Below are 18,784 nucleotides of genomic sequence, written 5' to 3'. Positions count from 1 at the left end.
GGATCAAGTACAGGTACTGTTTTATTATTACAGAGATAAAGGAAACCATTTTTAAAAAATGTGAATTATGTGATTACAATGGAGTCTATGGGAGATGGCCTTTCCATAAAATTCAGAACTTTCTGGATAATGGGTTTCCGGATAAGGGGTCCGATACCTGTATATTCTAAATGGGACCTTATCAGTGCATTGTTTATCATTGCCTGAAATAGCTGGGTTTATTATACAGCAATATCCTTTCACATCAAGAATTCACCTAATTTAGTTCTATAAAGTTTTTTAAATCCCAAATCCATAACCATTTATGGTGAGTTGGACCCTCTAATCTTATCCTTTGTCCTGGTTTATTAAATGATTGCAAGATCCCTGTTTGTTAGAAATGAATATAAAGCGCTGCATCGTTTGCTGCCACTATATAACTAAATGAACTAAATGAATAATAGGAAAGAGCCTGAATAGAAAGATAAGTGATAAAGTATCAGCCCTATAGGAATGGCTATTTTATAGCTTGGCCGAGTTCTTCTTATTGTGGGAGAGATTTCTGAATATGATTCAGTGCATTTGTACCCCGGTGTGACAGTTGGGATCACAGTTTCAGTTTGTAGCAATCTCAAACCGATGTTTCTGTGCAGCTTGTTTTCTGCAGGCATGTGTCATGTGATGCTGTGATGATGTCACTATGGAACTGAATTCAGTTACAAAGTAAACACCTGCACAGCTTGTTTTTTGATGATGTCACAATGTGCCAGAAATCAGCAAATCAGAAAACAACCAGGCTGGGGTCACTTCAGTTATTGGTTAGCTACGGGGCAGTGGTTCTGCTACTGCTCCCAGTCATACTGATAACTGTTGCTTGTACTTACCTATACCTTTTCAACATTGTATAGATTTTCATAGTAAGTACTAAGCTTTATTACCTATAATGGTTTCCTATTGGCTGGATAATATGTATTTTACTGTTATGTTTTTGCAAGAGACTCCTCCTTTTCCCTGCTGCCTTGTCTGCAGGCCAACAGTCTCATTTGTCTTTTAACTTCAATGCCCTTTTTGTCTTTCTATCTATCTATTTATCATCTATCTATCTATCGATCATCTATCTATCATCTATCTATCTATGTATCATCTGTCTATCATCTATCTATCGATCATCTATCTCTATCTATTTATCATCTGTCTATCTATCTATCATCTATCTATTTATCTATCATCTATCTATCTATCATCTATCTCTATCATCTATCTATCTATCATCTATCTATCTATTTATCTATCATCTATCTATCATTTATCTATCTATTTGTCTATCTATTTATCATCTATCTATCATCTATTTGTCTATCTATCTATCTATTTATCATCTGTCTATCTATCTATCATCTATCTATTTATCATCTATCTATTTATCTATCATCTATCTTCTATCTCTATCATCTATCTATCTATCAATCTATCTGTCTATCTATTTATCATCTATCTATCTATCTATCATTTATCTATCTATTTGTCTATCTATTTATCATCTATCTATCATCTATTTGTCTATCTATCTATCTATCATCTATTTGTCTATCTATCATCTATCTATTTATCATCTATCTATCAGTCTATCTATTTATCATCTATCTATCATCTATTTGTCTATCTATCATCTATTTGTCTATCTATCTATCATCTATTTGTCTATCTATCTATCATCTATCTATTTATCATCTATCTATCCATCTATCTATTTATCATCTATATATCTATCTAAGTACTAATAATTTAGCAGTATTTACATTTCCCACAATGATATGTATTTGTCTCTATGAGGGCAGTGACAGCAATAGGACAGTACAAGCAATGCCCCCCAACTACTGTTTCCATTCCCTGTCTTACATATTTAACTTTCTTTTTTTACGTTTCAGCTTAACCAACTATGTTTAAACGAATCAGTAAAGCTTTTCGAAAATTATTCCGACGGAACAACAAGGTAAGGTTGCTGTAGCCTTTCTTTATATTAAACAGGCTTGGGCTTCTGTAAGCCAATATCACCTATCCCAGTGCCTTAAGGAATGTAGCATATTAACTGTTTTGTAAATGTTATTCTGATCATAACAATATAACAAGCAGCTTGTATTTATGTATTTTCATTTCGTTTACAGGTTGCTCCATTGATTTCTAATGATACGGTGAGTCTGCACTAAGCACTTATTACTTTAGTTGTCTCCTTTTGTCAAGTTGTTCTGATTCTTGGTTTCTTCCTTTTTTTTATTATTATTTGACTTTATTTTGTTTGAACCTTGTCTTGGCTCCTGTTTAAAACCCATGAATCTCCTGAGCTCTGAGCATATGAGCCAATGCAAGTCTCTTTATGAATAGCTCAGTGCAAACTGTATGTTTTTTTTTTTTTTTTTTAAAGCAAAGTTATATTTATTGTTACATTTATTTTCATATTTTAGGAATCCAGTTGCAAGATTGTACCTACTCCTCTACACCTTCTTCCGGTGAATTATGGGATTGAAACCCAGAAGAAAGAGGAGATCAAAGAACCACTGGATGAAAGACTGGAGAGAATAGCCCAGAATACTCCAGGTATGTTATCTGAGCAATGGAAATGCATGGCCATCACACCACTAAATACCCTGTATACATTATTATGAAATTCTTTATCCCAGCAAATAGTATGTAAATACTGAGGAGATGAACGTTAATTCACAACTGTATGTGCAGGCATAAATGACTATTCTGTCTTAAACAGACCAAATTATAAGTCTAAACCAGTGGATTTCAGGTTTCATTTCTCCTGTGGTTCATAATTTAACCAATACCCCTTACTTCTTAACAACTACAACTTTATGGAAATGCTGTCCTTTCTTTTTTGCTCCTTTATTGGCCTTTAGACTTTAGGGTCCCAAAAATCTCACTTTAATTTGACTGCAGGCCCTTTGCCTATTGCTTAGCCCCACAGTGCAGGAAATTCTTGTTTAAACCTACATATGGCCAGCCAGATAACCACTCTCCCTACTGTAGGGAAGGCTGCCATTACCAACACTGATTATATTTGAGTTTAAAGCTACATAGGACCTCTTGGTTAACTAATGTGACCGCCGCATACAGGCAGCCACAGAAGGGCTAACATTTGTGTTATCCCCATTTCTGCATTGAAACACAGCACTGCTTGTTTGGCTTTGGGTCTAAATGAAGAGTACGGGGGGAGACACAGTCCTATGATCTCGTGGACTGGGCACATATGCAGTTTTAGTCTTAGGTTTCTTTACTTTAACTATGAAATACCCTATGCTGAAATGTGCAATCTAAACTTCTACTGCTACCTGAATAGCATATCATAAGATAGTAATTGTAAGAATACTTCATGTTTATCTGCACATTTCTTTGAATTTTCTATCTTCTTATGTCTGTAATGGTTCATACAGTACAGTGTATACAACAGGGGTTTTATATTATCCTTGTATAAAATCCACACTTTCATAATCTTCTTGTAAGATATCTGCTCATTTAATATCTTGTAGAATATCAGTTCATAAACATAACCACCTGCCTACTAACTATACCTGTGCCAGTAATGTTTGTATTTGCCAGGGGCACCATGTTATGTGCTTATATTACTTGTTCTTATTTTTGCAGTAACAACAGAAAGTTCAGTTGGCACTACTGAGGAATCTTCTAGTGTAAGTTTATTTTCTATTGACTTAATGTTTGTACCTCTGGCCCCTTCCCAGCTGTAACTGCCACTTTGTCACCAAGCTCCATGCACAAGTATCACTATTAAAGATGACATTCATATTCTTATTTCCCCAGTGGTACTTATAGGTGTGTCTCTCTACGAGGGGGGGCACAATTCTACTTTAGGCTGGAGTATCATTATGTTGGGTTGAAACCCCCACAGACTGTTCTTCCACTTTGGCTTATTCTTCCGCTTCTTCTTCTTCTTCTTAGCGCCCCCCATTTTCTAAACGCAACTCCTCCTACAGGTTTAGGGGTACAACACCCAAACTCCCCACACATCTTCGCCCTATAGCGGAGCAGGTTGCTTGTGCTTTTCTAAGCGATTGCGCCCCCCATCTTTTTGTGGCGCCGCTCCGAACCCCCCAATTTTCCCATTGACTTTGACAGGGAAGATTTTCAAACTGCTGCAACACTTACAGCTTTGAAGCTACACCCCCCAAACTTGAATCACATAATCATGGGGTCACCCCGAATGAAGCAGCAACATTTGTTGGATGACCCCAAAGTGGGAGGGGCCAACAACAGCCAATCAAATTTTAATCATTGACTTTAAGCCAATCTTACAGCTTTGAGGCTAAATTCCCCAAACTTGAATCACACCATCATGGGCTCAGCCTGAATGAAAATAGGATGATTATTGGATGCCCAAAAGTGGGCGGAGCTGTGAACCGCCAATCAGATTTTACCTATTGATTTGGCGGAAATCCAACCTGCTGCCATTCTCACAGTATTAACCCTGGGGTCCCCAAATTTTTTACACTTGGTCACTAGGGGACTGCAGTTTAAGTTGTGAAAAGTGGGCGGAGCCGCCAACAGCCAATCAAATTTCACCTATTGATTTTTATTGGTTTGATTTTCTAAACTTTGCACAGTCAGTCACTGGGTGACTACTCATTCAGGTTTTTTTTTTTTAAAACCCGCAAAGTGGGAGGGGCCAACAACAGCCAATCATATTGTACCCATTGACTTTTATGGGTAAATTGAAACTGCTGCCAAACTTACAGCTTTGAGGCTACACTCCCCAAACTTGAATCACAGTCATGGGGTCAGCCTGAATGAAAATATGATGATTGTTGGATGCCCAAAAGTGGGCGGAGATGTGAACAGCCAATCAGATTTTACCTATTGACTTGGCAGAAATCCAACCTGCTGCCATTCTCACAGTAATAACGCCGGGGTCCCCAAACTTTGCAGAGTTAGGCACCAGGTAACTGTGGTTCAAGGTAAGAAAAAGTGAGTGGAGCCACCAGCAGCCAATCAGAGTTTACCTATTGACTTTCAATGGGGAAATTCAACCTGCTGCCAGTCTCACAGAATTAACACCAGGGTCCCCAAACTTTTCACAGTTGGTCACTAGGGGACTGCAATTTTAGTTTTGAAATGTGGGCGGAGCCACCAACAACCAATCAGGTTTCACCTATTGATTTTTATTGGTTTGTTGCCAGGCTTCCCAAACTTTGCACAGTCAGTCACTGGGTGACTACGCATTTAAGATTTTTTGTATTTTTGTAAGTGGGTGGAGCCACCAACAGCCAATCAGATTTTACCTATTGACTCTAAATAGGGAAATTCAATCTGCTGCCATTCTCACAGTATTAACGCCAGGGTCCCCAAACTTTTCACAGTTGGTCACTAGGGGACTACAGTTTTAGTTTTTAAAAAGTGGGCGGGGCCACCAACAGCCAATCAGATTTCACCTATTGAATTTTATTGTTTTGATGCCAGAGTTCGCAAACTTTGCACAGTCAGTCACTGCGTGACTTTGTACTCAAGGTTACAAGTGGGCGGGGCCGCCAAAAGCCAATCACATTTCTTTCATTGTTTTCAGTGCGAAAATTTTAACTGCTGCCATTCTCACGTGTTTAATGTCAGGGTCCCCAAACTTTGCACAGTTTGTCACTAGGTGACTATGTTCCAAGTTTAGAAAAGTGGGTGGGGCCAACAACAACCAATTAGATTTCACCTATAGACTTCATATGTTTAAATTTAAACTGCGGCCATTCTTTAAATATTAATACTAAGGTCTCCAAACTTTGCAGAGCTAGTCACCTGGTAACTGCAGTTCAGAGTTAGAAAAAGTGGGTGGAGCCAACAACAGCCAATCAGATTTTAGCTATTGATTTTCAATGGGAAATTCAACCTGCTGCCATTCTCACAGTATTAACACCAGGGTCACTAGGGGACTGCATTTTTAGGTTTTAAAAATTGGGGGGAGCCACCAACAGCCAATCAGACTTCACCTATTGAATTTTTTTGGTTTTTATTTAAAATGTTGCTTTGCTCACACTGTTTATGTCAGGGTTCCCAAACAAGTGGGAGGAGCCACCAACAGCCAATCCATTTCCACCCATTAGATTTCATTGGTTTATATTTAAACTGATGCCATTATTTAAGTATTAATTCCAGGGTTGTTAAAGTTTCCAGAGTTAGTCACTGGGTATTTGCCATTCAAAGTTAGAAAAACGTGGGCGGAGCCACCAACAGCCAATAACATTTCACCTATTTACTTTCAATGGTAAAGTGTAAAATGCTGTCAGCCTCACAATTTTTATGCCTGAGTCCCCAAAATTTGCACAGTTGGTCACTGGGGGACTGCAGTGGGGAAATTTAAGTTGCTGCCATTCAGACACTATTAAAACCAGGGTCCCCAAACTTTGCACAGTGGTTTTTACTGTATAACTGTGGTCCAAGGTTAGAGAAAGTGGGCAGAGCCCATTCAGTGACTTCATGTTTTTCAACCCAACATGAAGTTTGTTCTCAAACTTCCCTTTCTAGTTTACATATGTACTCTGAGCTGTAAGTACCAATGGGCTGGGTTTAAGTTGAGGGAAAGTAAAAAAAATCAGCAGTCCCTTATTTACCGCAAATAATACCATGGTTCTATCAATTTTTTGTCATTTTAGATACCTACATCTAACTATTTATTGTTTCTCTACATTATTTGCTTTTGAAATCCAAAGCCTCATTTAGCATTTTTTGTGATCATTTTTTGATCCAGACCTAGTGTATAATCTTAGTGAATGCACATGAGAATTAAATATTGTAACTTTTTCCCAAAAGGAAAATAAAACCCCATAATCTCCTGTCGCACAGAGCTAAGGTGCAAGTTTGGGCACTTGTCTATGTATAAGGATTGTGCGTTAATACATATAGTATATTTGTAATTGAATGTTTTATTGTTCTTTAGGAATCTGGAAGCAGCTTAGAAAGTGCCACTCAGAATGTTCCAAAGCAAGAGAGATTCATACTGGTGCAAGAAGCCAGGAAATCTCAAACTGTGTCACTTGATACCTGTATTGCTACAGAAAGAACAGTAAGTAGAACTGAAAGTGTCCATCTTAAACATTCCACAATTAGTACATAACATTACACATCGTGGGATTGGGACTGTAATAGAGTGGGAACTTGGGATAAAGGAAGAGATCATATCATTCAGAAGGAGATGAATTAAAGTAAGCAAGTGATGAATGAGTGTAATCCCATTTTGGCATATGCAGGTGTAAAGCTGGACATATATTATCTGATTTGGCCACTAACATGCTGGGATGATCCAATCATTTGACTCCTTAGTCAGCAATCAGGTCATAATGGTGGTAGAAGGGAGAGACCTCATTAAAGCTGGCCATACACGCGGCAATTCCAATCTTTTCACAGGAAAGATTGTTCATTTCCCCCACTGATATGCAGGGCTGAATCGTCAGATATGGAGGCAGAAACAATTGGAATTCTACCAATCTACCTTCACCTGACGAATCAGCCCTGAACGCAGATTTTGTTCAGGCTCCTTCAACGACGCCCGATCAAAATCTTTTAATCCGGGCGATTGACGAGTCGACTGATATCTGCAGCCTTTGCAATATCGTTTGTCTCATCGATCCGCCATACATGCACCAAATATTGTATGAAACGAGGTTTCGTACCATATCATCGTTGCATGTATGGCCAGCTTATTTCAGACCGATTTTCTGTCGCAGGGCGTCATTCAAGGGCCAATAACCTGCTGACTTGGTCTTTAGGGTCTTAGTCTGCAGCTTCTATTGGCCCCTGTATGGGCATCTTAATATATTCTAAGCGGGTTTGGCTAATCTTTTACATAGCCATTGAACCCGTGTAATTCTAAATGTGTTTCCCATTCCTGCCTTGGGTGTTTGTAAAGTGATTATAACCCAACCCTGCATACTTAACATGGTACAGTCTATTGAACATCCCAGATCCTTATATTGCAGCAAAACATTGTACCATGTTAGGCACTGATAGAAGTAATAATAAAGAGAATTAAAGTGACACCTGCACTGAACAAACACAAATGTTGGAACGACTCAATAACAAAAAAGTCCCATAAGCCCCTGTGTGACTGAGCTGCACATTTATGCGTGCGTGCCTGAGGTTAGCATAATATTTTGTTTTGTTTTCTTCTTGGATATTTATTTTGTTTTATATTTTTTTAGGAACCTAGAGTTAAACATGTCAAATTCATATTTGTGAAAGAAGCCAAGAAATCTGAAGGTAAAGTATTTCAGCAATCGCTTCCTTCTAATGCCCTATGTTATTGTACTGTGAGTTACTATTTGTATTTAGTGCAAGGAGTAGGTGTACATCAAATATTGTTGACATGAACCTTGACATTAGCTGAAGGGCAATTATACTTAATATAAATATTCAGGCCCTGTGTTTAGACCTGGACTAAATGCTGCCATATCCTGGCACTTATCAGTCTACAATAAGAAAAATGCTAAAAACCTATGAACTCTCCTTTTAATGTATAGTTACCCACATTTCTGTACAAACATTTTAACCTTTTTGTTGGTTTTTGCAGAAAAAAAAGAGAGTTCTGACAGTGAAACTGATGATCTTGAAAATTCCACAGTAAGTAAATGACATTGATGTTATTATTTCTATTAATGCTGTGCAACTGGTGGTGCTGGAGCCTTGAATTCAGTTTAATAAGGAACAGTACTAGTTTGGAACAGTACTAGAGTGGGTTATTGAGAAAGACTGTAATAAGACGAAGGCTAATGACAGAAAAGGCATTTTTGCAGATTTGGCCCTTTACTCACTGGACGTAGCCAATAAATCTGTATGAGCATTTTATGGGCAAAATCCATCCCACTTTTACATTGAATTATTTATTTTCTATTATTACATACAAACAGTAGATTTCTATTCCCTAGGGGCTACGCAGTAACAGCTGAACTGATAATAAGCCACAAATGATCACTGCAGGGTTGATCCAATATGAAATACAAAGAAACAATAATTAGAGTGCAATACATTTATTCAGTGAAATTCAAGTTAAATGACAACTGCTCAGAAAGGGAAATGGGTAAAAGGCTTGAATTCCACATTAGGGTAGCAGGGAATCCACTCTGGGCCTCCTAAGAGATAATGAAACATCCTACCACATCCCCCCATATCTACTTTTTTCAGAAAAGCACAACAGCATGTTACCTCCCTCTTGTGAGCGCCCCCTTTTCTAAGTGTTCTGGAAACATTTAAATCAGCTATTTATGTTTCTTGGTGCACCATACACGCACCAAATATCGTATAAAACGAGGTTTCGTACCATATCATCGTTGCATGTATGGCCTGTATTGTATTAACGTGACACCTGCACTGAACAAACACAAATGTTGGAACTACTCAATAACAAATGAGTCCCATAAGCCCCTGTGTGACCGAGCTAAAGTGCACATTTATGCGTGCGTGCCTGAGGTCAGCATAATATTTTGTTTTGTTTTTTCTTGGATATTTATTTTGTTTTATATTTTTTTTAGGAACCTAGAGTCAAACAGGTCAAATTCACATCTGTGGAAGAAGCCGAGAAATCTGAAGGTAAAGTATTTCAGCAATCGCTTCCTTCTATTTCCCTATGTTATTGTACTGTGAGTTACTATTTGTATTTAGTGCAAGGAGTAGGTGTACATCAAATATTGTTGACATGAACCTTGACATTAGCTGAAGGGCAGTTATACTTAATATAAATATTCAGGCCCTGTGTTTAGACCTGGACTAAATGCTGCCATATCCTTGCACTTATCAGTCTACAATAAAAAAATGCCAAAAACCCATGAACTCTCCTTTTTATGTATAGTTACCCACATTTCTGTACAATCATTTTAACCTTTTTGTTGGTTTTTGCAGAAAAGAAAGAGAGTTCTGACAGTGAAACTGAAAGTGATGATCTTGAAAATTCCACAGTAAGTAAACGACATTGATGTTATTATTTCTATTAATGCTGTGCAACTGGTGGTGCTGGAGCCTTGAATTCAGTTTAATAAGGAACAGTACTAGTTTGGAACAGTACTAGAGTGGGTTATTGAGAAAAACGAAGGCTAATGACAGAAAAGGCATTCTTGCAGATTTGGCTCTTTACTCACTGGATGTAGCCAATAAATCTGTATGAGCATTTAATGGGCAATATCCATCCCACTTTTATATTGACTGATTTATTTCCTATTATTACATACAAATTGTAGGTGGGGGTTCCCTAGGGGCTCCACTGTAACAGCTTAACTGATAAAAATCCACAAATGATCACTGCAGGGTTGATCCAATATGAAATACAAAGAAACAATAATTAGAGTGCAATACATTTATTCAGTGAAATTCAAGTTAAAAGACAACTGCTCAGAAAGGAAAAAGGGTAAAGGCTTTAATTCCTAATAGATAATGAAACATCCTACCACATCCCCCCATATCTACTTTTTTCAGAAAAGCACAACAGCATGTTACCTCCCTCTTGTGAGGGCCCCCTTTTCTAAGTGTTCTGGAAACATTTAAATCAGCTATTTATATTTCTTCGTGCACCATACACGCACCAAATATTGTATGAAACAAGGTTTCGTACCATATCATCGTTGCATGTATGGCCAGCTTAACTCAGACCGATTTTCTGTCGCAGGGCGCCATTCATGGGCCAATAACCTGCTGACTTGGTCTTTAGGGTCTCAGTCTGCAGCTTCTATTGGCCCCTGTATGGGCATCTTAATATATTCTAAGCGGGTTTGGCTAATCTTTTACATAGCCATTGAACCCGTGTAATTCTAAATGTGTTTCCCATTCCTGCCTTGGGTGTTTGTAAAGTGATTGTAACCCAACCCTGCATACTTAACATGGTACAGTCTATTGAACATCCCAGATCCTTATATTGCAGCAAACATTGTACCATGTTAGACACTGATAGAAGTAATAATAAAGAGAATTAAAGTGACACCTGCAGTGAACAAACACAAATGTTGGAACGACTCAATAACAAATGAGTCCCATAAGCCCCTAGGTGACTGAGCTGCACATTTATGCGTGTGTGCCTGAGGTTAGCATAATATTTTGTTTTGTTTTCTTCTTGGATATTTATTTTGTTTTATATTTTTTTAGGAACCTAGAGTCAAACATGTCAAATTCACATTTGTGGAAGACGCCGAGAAATCTGAAGGTAAAGTATTTCAGCAATCGCTTCCTTCTATTGCCCTATGTTATTGTACTGTGAGTTACTATTTGTATTTAGTGCAAGGAGTAGGTGTACATCAAATATTGTTGACATGAACCTTGACATTAGCTGAAGGGCAATTATACTTAATATAAATATTCAGGCCCTGTGTTTAGACCTGGACTAAATGCTGCCATATCCTTGCACTTATCAGTCTACAATAAGAAAAATGCTAAACACCCATGAACTCTCCTTTTATGTATAGTTACCCACATTTTTGTACAAACATTTTAACCTTTTTGTTGTTTTTTGCAGAAAAAAAAGAGAGTTCTGACAGTGAAACTGAAAGTGATGATCTTGAAAATTCTACAGTAAGTAAACGACATTGATGTTATTATTTCTATTAATGCTGTGCAACTTGTGGTGCTGGAGCCTTGAATTCAGTTTAATAAGGAACACTACTAGTTTGGAACAGTACTAGAGTGGGTTATTGAGAAAGACGAAGGCTAATGACAGAAAAGGCATTCTTGCAGATTTGGCCCTTTACTCACTGGATGTAGCCAATAAATCTGTATGAGCATTTTATGCGCAATATCCATCCCACTTTTATATTTGACTGATTTATTTCCTATTATTACATACAAATTGTAGGTGGGGGTTCCCTAGGGGCTCCACTGTAAAAGCTTAACTGATAATAAGCCACAAATGATCACTGCAGGGTTGATCCAATATGAAATACAAAGAAACAATAATTAGAGTGCAATACATTTATTCAGTGAAATTCAAGTTAAATGACAACTGCTCAGAAAGGAAAAACGGTAAAAGGTTTAATTCCTAAGAGATAATGAAACATCCTACCACATCCCCCCATATCTACTTTTTTCAGAAAAGCACAACAGCATGTTACCTCCCTCTTGTGAGCGCCCCCATTTCTAAGTTTTGGAAACATCTAAATCAGCTATTTATGTTTCTTCAAACATATTCATGGAATGTTATTTTCTTCTTTAGCCTTCCATACAAAACTCTCCTGTCTGCCAGGAGCTGGCAAGGGCAGAACAGATTGAAGCCGATATTGCAGTCCAGGATGATACAAATTCACAGTAAGTTAAATTATAACTTATATATCTATAGAGTTAGTACAGGTATGGGATCCATTATCCAGAAAGCTCTGAATTACAGAAAGGCCATTTCCCATAGACTCCATTTTAATCAAACAATTCAGATTTGTTCAAATGATTTTCTTTTTCTCTGTAATAATAAAACAGAACCTTATACTTGATCCCAACTAAGATATAATTACCCCTTATTAGGGGCAGAACAGCCCTATTGGGTTTATTTAATGGTTAAATGATTCCCTTTTCTCTGTAATAATAAAACAGTACCTGTACTTGATCCCAACTAAGATATAATTACCCCTTATTAGGGGCAGAACAGCCCTATTGGGTTTATTTAATGGTTAAATGATTCCCTTTTCTCTGTAATAATAAAACAGTACCTGTACTTGATCCCAACTAAGATATAATTACCCCTTATTGGGGCAGAACAGTCCTATTGGGTTTATTTCATGTTTAAATGATTCCCTTTTCTCTGTAATAATAAAACAGTACCTGTACTTGATCCCAACTAAGATATAATTACCCCTTATTGGGGGCAGAACAGCCCTATTGAGTTTATTTCATGTTTAAATGATTCCCTTTTCTCTGTAATAATAAAACAGTACCTGTATTTGATCCCACCTAAGATATAATTACCCCTTATTGGAGGCAATACAATCCTATAGGGGTAATGTTAATGTTTAAATTATTTTTTTAGTAGACTTAAAGTGGACCTGTCACCCAGACATGAAAATCTGTATAATAAAAGTCCTGTTCAAATTAAACATGAAACCCAAATTCATTTTTATATTAACACATCCAAACCCATTATAAAGGCATTTAAAAATCACAGCTGTCAATCATATATTGCTTGCCCCGCCTCTATGCCTTAGGCCTTAGGCATAGAGGCGGGGCAGACAATAACTTTAGCTTTCCATTCAGCACTTCCTAGATGTCACTGCACATCTCACTTCTCCCCTCCCTCCTCCTTATCTAACTGTGTAGCCAGTGCATGGGCATGGGCATCAGGTCCCCCAGTCAGTCACATAAACAAGGTTTTGGCATGATACAAAGCTTGCCTTAATAACAGTGTCCACAAAATGGTGCCTGCCTGCTTGCTTTGATTGAGTAATTCCAAGACGGAAGGAAACAATATTTATATTATTTATATAGAGTAAGTAAAGTTTATTTTGCTCAACTAACAATATAGAAAATAATTTGGACTTATTTCTTAGGGTGACAGGTCCGCTTTAAGGTATGGAGATCCATATTAGGGAAACCCCAGGTCCAAAGCATTCTGGATAACAGGTCCCATACCTGTAATGCGTTGTTGTAGAACAAGTAATTTATTATTGCCTTTTCAGGATGCTGGAAGCAATATAATACATTCTTTCTATCCTATTTTAGTATTGAGAAGATCTCTTGGACATCAGTCAAGGACTTTCGATTCTGTAAATTCCTTGGCAAAGGTAGCTTTGGGAAGGTAAGTTACTTAAGCCCCCAAATGAAGTTTATGCTATTTAATCATATATTCAGAATAGCTTATGAAACTCTTTTTTCCAGGTTTATCTGGCAGAACATAAAAAAACACAAAATATGGTCGCCATCAAAGCTATGAATAAGGCAGATATTCATAAGAATCAGATGCTCAAAAGGTCAGTATATTTGTGATGAACATTTTACAGACTTTGCCACTGGGTACTTCACCAATGGGTGTTGCTGGGTAAAGTACTGATGGGATAACATGGAAGTGCTATGGGATGAGGCAAAGGGTGAAGGGACAGTGGAAGGATATGTGATGGGACACTGGGTAATGTAACAGTGAGAGGCTACATACTGTAATGTGGAACTTGGTGATGGGGCAATGGGAGGCTATATAATGTAGAACATTGTATCAAAAGGGGTCATCTGCAGGGGTTTCCCTATTCCTCATTCCTGATGCTTTTATCTTTCAGCCTATTGCTAGAGAAGAACATCATGAAATTTGTGCAGATTCAGAGAACCCCTTTTGTCATGGGGTTGATCTCTGCTTTCCAAAGTGAGCATCGGGTCTTCTTCTCCATGGAATTAGCCACTGGAGGTGACTTAGATTCAGTCATAAAAAAGGGTGCAATTTCGCATTCATCAGCTGTGTAAGTATAACGGGCATAATACGTCCCAACATTAACAAATTCACCTGCTTTTATGGATGAATATTAACTGATTTATTTCTCTTTGCAGATTTTATTCAGCTTGCATCGTTCTAGGAATTCAGTTCTTGCATGAGAATGGTATTGTCCACCGGTAAGTGGCTTGTAGCTTTAGTCCCGTAAATATCATTGGCTGGGTACAAAACATACAAAGATGCTCAAGGGTGCCATTTATATGTGTACCAACAGAATTGCACCTTCCAATTATATTGTAGCATAACAATAGTCAGTGAAATAAACTCACTTGGTGTTTGTTTCTTTCAAATAATTTGCAAAGTGCTGAACAAATTAGTGCATAGTTATGGTTTTGGCATAATAAACATGATATATTTTTAGCAGCATTAATAATTCCATTATTGCATTCACTTAAAAATGTTTCTTCCTTTACAGGGATTTGAAACCTGCAAATGTCCTAATAGATAAAGACGGCTATGCTAAAATTTCAGATTTTGGTCTAAGCATAGCAGGTAAGATCTTATTAGATATTTTAACAGGTGATAATTAGTAAAATCATTGCCTTTATTAGTCTAAACTGGGTTGGGTTATTGTGCCTTTATATATATTAGTAAATAAGCCTCAGTGATCTATAGCTAACATTGCTTTGTCTCTGCTTAAGGAATTGGCTACGGTTGCACTATGAACCAACCAGTAGGAACTCCGCTCTATAAAGCTCCTGAAGTATATGAAGCCAGACCCTATACTAGATCCGTGGACTGGTGGGCTTTAGGAGCAATGATCTATGAAATGGTTGTTGGGCATGTAAGTATAAAACATCTTTTTCGGTTATTATGTGGCTTTATAACTCTGCTTTCTTACATTACGGTACAAACACCTACTGTATGTGGTCACTGCGCCCCACTGGAATATCCCCATGATGCACTGATTGCCCGGCCAGCTTATTGTTAGCTAATCTGCAGAGGGCAGAAGCTAGAACCCATTGCTGTGGCATTGTTGCTGATTTCTCCTAACTTTGGCTTTTCTGTTTTTCAGCCTCCATTTTTAGCAAATACTTTGAAGGATCTGGCATTAATGGTGACAGAAGCACCAGTGATGTATCCGAAGGCAATCCCAAGACAAACCAGAAACATCATAGAAGGAGTAAGTTATCAGAAATGATACCTCTGTCTGAGATTTCTAACCTTAAAAGACTTTTTTTAAAATGATAAGTTACTGAGCCAATGGACAAACTATTAAATTTGATTTAATTACATGTTAAACTGATTCAACTTCTGGACGGCGCTATATACATTTGTGTGTGTGTGTGTGTAACAACTATTTTCTTTCATGTAGCTGTTGATGAAAAATGGTAGTTGCCGTCTGGGATCGAGTGCAAATGGTGCTGAAGATGTGGCGGCCCATCCTTTCTTCTCGGTACGATCATATTTCATGCTTTTCTCATGGCAATCCTGTACATAGAAATGGCTGTAGATTTTATTTCTCATGACTGTTATGCATAGATTTGATTTATTCTTTGTGTCCTTGGACTCTCTGTAGAAGGTAAAGCTTCTCTATTGTGTCTCACCCTTGACTACGTATGCTTTCCTGTTTTACAGACAATAGACTGGAATGCACTGAAGAAGAAACTTGTGAGGCCCCCATTTATTCCTAAGCCATGTGGGAAATGTACTGCAGAGGAACAAATATCTATTCAAACACCACCCCATCTTAAAATGCACTTATCGAGAGGTGTCCAAGAAGCATTTGATGAATTTTGTGAGTCAGCAGAAGGCAAAAGTTCAGCCAAAGAAGCTGCTGTAGAATTTAACGAGACAGACGACAGCTCAAGTCTAGATAGCGAGTCGTGTGAAGAACTGCGTGACTTAGCAGAAGCCTCAAATTCAGCCCAAGAGCCAGTTGAAGAAGTGAGTTCCCTCTGCTGCTGCTGCCGGCCCGCCTTCCTCTGATCGGAGGATCTGGCATTAATGGTGACCGAAGCACCAGTGATGAATACGAAGGCAATCCCAAGACAAACAAGAAACATCATAGAAGGAGTAAGTTATCAGAAATGATACCTCTGTCTGAGATTTCTAACCTTAAAAGACTTTTTTTTAAAATGATAAGTTACTGAGCCAATGGACAAACTATTAAATGTGATTTAATTACGTGTTAAACTGATTCAACTTCTGGACGGCGCTATATACATTTGTGTGTGTGTAACAACTATTTTCTTTCATGTAGCTGTTGATGAAAAATGGTAGTTGCCGTCTGGGATCGAGTGCAAATGGTGCTGAAGATGTGGCGGCCCATCCTTTCTTCTCGGTACGATCATATTTCATGCTTTTCTCATGGCAATCCTGTACATAGAAATGGCTGTAGATTTTATTTCTCATGACTGTTATGCATAGATTTGATTTATTCTTTGTGTCCTTGGACTCTCTGTACAAGGTAAAGCTTCTCTATTGTGTCTCACCCTTGACTACGTATGCTTTCCTGTTTTACAGACAATAGACTGGAATGCACTGAAGAAGAAACATGTGAGGCCCCCATTTATTCCTAAGCCATGTGGGAAATTTACTGCAGAGGAACAAATATCTATTCAAACACCACCCCATCTTATAATGCACTTATCGAGAGGTGTCCAAGAAGCATTTGATGAATTTTGTGAGTCAGCAGAAGGCAAAAGTTCAGCCAAAGAAGCTGAAGTCTAGATAGTGAGTCGTGTGAAGAACTGCGTGACTTAGCAGAAGACTCAAATTCAGCCCAAGAGCCCGATGAAGAAGTGAATGGCAGGGAAACGTCGTATGGGACACACCACTTCCTATTTTCTTCTATTCAAATGTATATTTTTTATATGAAACTATGTACAGACAATATATTTAAATTGTACTAGAATAAAGTTATATGAATTTTAAAGCCGTGTGTAATTGTTGGCTTTGTTTATTGCAATGGGGGTGTGGTTGGGTGGTAGGGGGTAATTAAATACATATGGGGTGTATTTATCAACATTTGACACAAATATCACTGCTGATATTGCCCATAGCAATCAGCAATTAGATTTGAACGGTCACCTACAAGTTAGAGAACAATAGCAAATATCTGATTGGTTGCTATGGACAACATCACCAGTGATGTTTGTATTCACTGTTAAGAAATACACCCCATAGTGACATGGGGCCTTTGGTAGCCAGAAGACATTTGACCTTTCTGTATCCATTTATTTTGTGGGGTTTTTAAGGACATATTTACCAATTAGTAAACTTTCAGAAATAATAAATCTTCACTACCGCGGGCAACTAATCTCACTTTAACATTTAGCCTTATTGGAATCATATTTTTTTATACAAACCTGCTCTCTTGCCTTGTATCTTGATATTATAACTAATATAAACTGGTAATGGAACATATTTACACTGCACACGAGTTGCAATGATACATGCCACACCATGGGGTGCCCAAACATATTCTAGGTACCAGTATGCTCCCAGGTACAGTAGTTCGGCATGAACAAGTTCCCTCTCAGTATGGGTGCACTTTTGTATGCCATCATTGGAGGCACCTAGAAAAAAAGATTCCAATGCTTGCGTATTATCTTAGCTACATGGAAACTCTCATTAGTGTAGCCTGTTTGTGTGATACTCTGTTTGTTGTGCATACACAGTCGCCTGTCCCCAAAAACTCTTCCAGAAGGGAGGAAGGGTAACCCTACCCCTAAAATCTGTAACTATATCATGAGCATATGATCAATCATATATTGCTCCGCCTCTATTCCTTAGACATGGAGGCGGGGCAGACAATTGCCATCACTTTCCATTCAGCACTCACTTCCCCCCTCCCTCCTCACCATCTAGTTGTGTAGCCAGTGCATGGGCATCAGGTCCCCCCATTTTAGCATATAACAAGATATTGGGGTGATACAAAGCTTTCCTCTACAAGTTGATCCAGGGACTGGTCCGATTGCCATCTTGGAGTCAGGAAGGAATTTTTTCCCCTCTGCGGCAAATTAGAGAGGCTTCAGATGGGGTTTTTTGCCTTCCTCTGGATCAACTAGCAGTTTGGCAGGTTATATATAGGCATTATGGTTTAACTCGATGAAGGTATGTCTTTTTTCAACCTAACTTACTATGTTACTATATCTAAGATGGTGTAGTAGAGTGGTATCAGATATGTCTCCCAAAGGAAGGTGTCCCCGAAATGTAACTGCGCGATGTAGTAAACGTGCAGGGGGCACCCCCACTTCATTCGCCTTTCCTTGCATTAATAATTCAATTAATTACAAGGCATCTCTTTGTAGGGAGAATGGGGAACAAGTTTTTGGACTCTATTTAAGCCACACCCATTATTGCTGAATGATATATTACACAATTATATACCATGCATTCTACATCGTGGCAACAGTTTGGGGAAAA

The 18,784-nt window shown here is 38.1% G+C and overlaps 1 protein-coding gene across 1 annotated transcript; it reads left to right on the top strand.

Moving 5' to 3' along the window:
- The first annotated feature begins 1,918 nt into the window (after positions 1-1,918).
- LOC105948304 (serine/threonine-protein kinase N2) lies at positions 1,919-17,286 on the top strand. Its single transcript, XM_031891793.1, has 20 exons — positions 1,919-1,972; positions 2,442-2,574; positions 3,628-3,671; positions 6,917-7,042; positions 8,178-8,235; positions 8,546-8,595; positions 9,504-9,561; positions 9,871-9,926; positions 12,164-12,255; positions 13,657-13,732; positions 13,813-13,904; positions 14,205-14,381; positions 14,470-14,532; positions 14,829-14,905; positions 15,055-15,197; positions 15,429-15,536; positions 15,729-15,809; positions 15,992-16,429; positions 16,617-16,697; positions 16,880-17,286. Exons 1-18 carry the CDS (start codon positions 1,919-1,921, stop codon positions 16,340-16,342), a joined length of 1,839 nt encoding a protein of 612 aa, XP_031747653.1. The 3' UTR covers positions 16,343-16,429; positions 16,617-16,697; positions 16,880-17,286.
- The last annotated feature ends 1,498 nt before the right edge of the window (positions 17,287-18,784 follow it).

The sequence above is a fragment of the Xenopus tropicalis genome, chromosome 8 (assembly GCF_000004195.4).
Source record: "Xenopus tropicalis strain Nigerian chromosome 8, UCB_Xtro_10.0, whole genome shotgun sequence".
Classification (NCBI taxonomy): domain Eukaryota; kingdom Metazoa; phylum Chordata; class Amphibia; order Anura; family Pipidae; genus Xenopus; species Xenopus tropicalis.
Note: the sequence above shows the minus strand (reverse complement) of the source record. Positions and strands in the feature narration are given on the sequence as shown.

Bases quoted from the DNA above. Each gene is read 5' to 3' on its own strand.
- LOC105948304 (XM_031891793.1), top strand. From the start codon at position 1,919: ATGTTTAAACGAATCAGTAAAGCTTTTCGAAAATTATTCCGACGGAAC. The intron at 14,533-14,828 runs GTAAGTGGCTTG...CTTCCTTTACAG, and splicing joins GAGAATGGTATTGTCCACCG to GGATTTGAAACCTGCAAATG. The intron at 14,906-15,054 runs GTAAGATCTTAT...TCTCTGCTTAAG, and splicing joins TTTTGGTCTAAGCATAGCAG to GAATTGGCTACGGTTGCACT.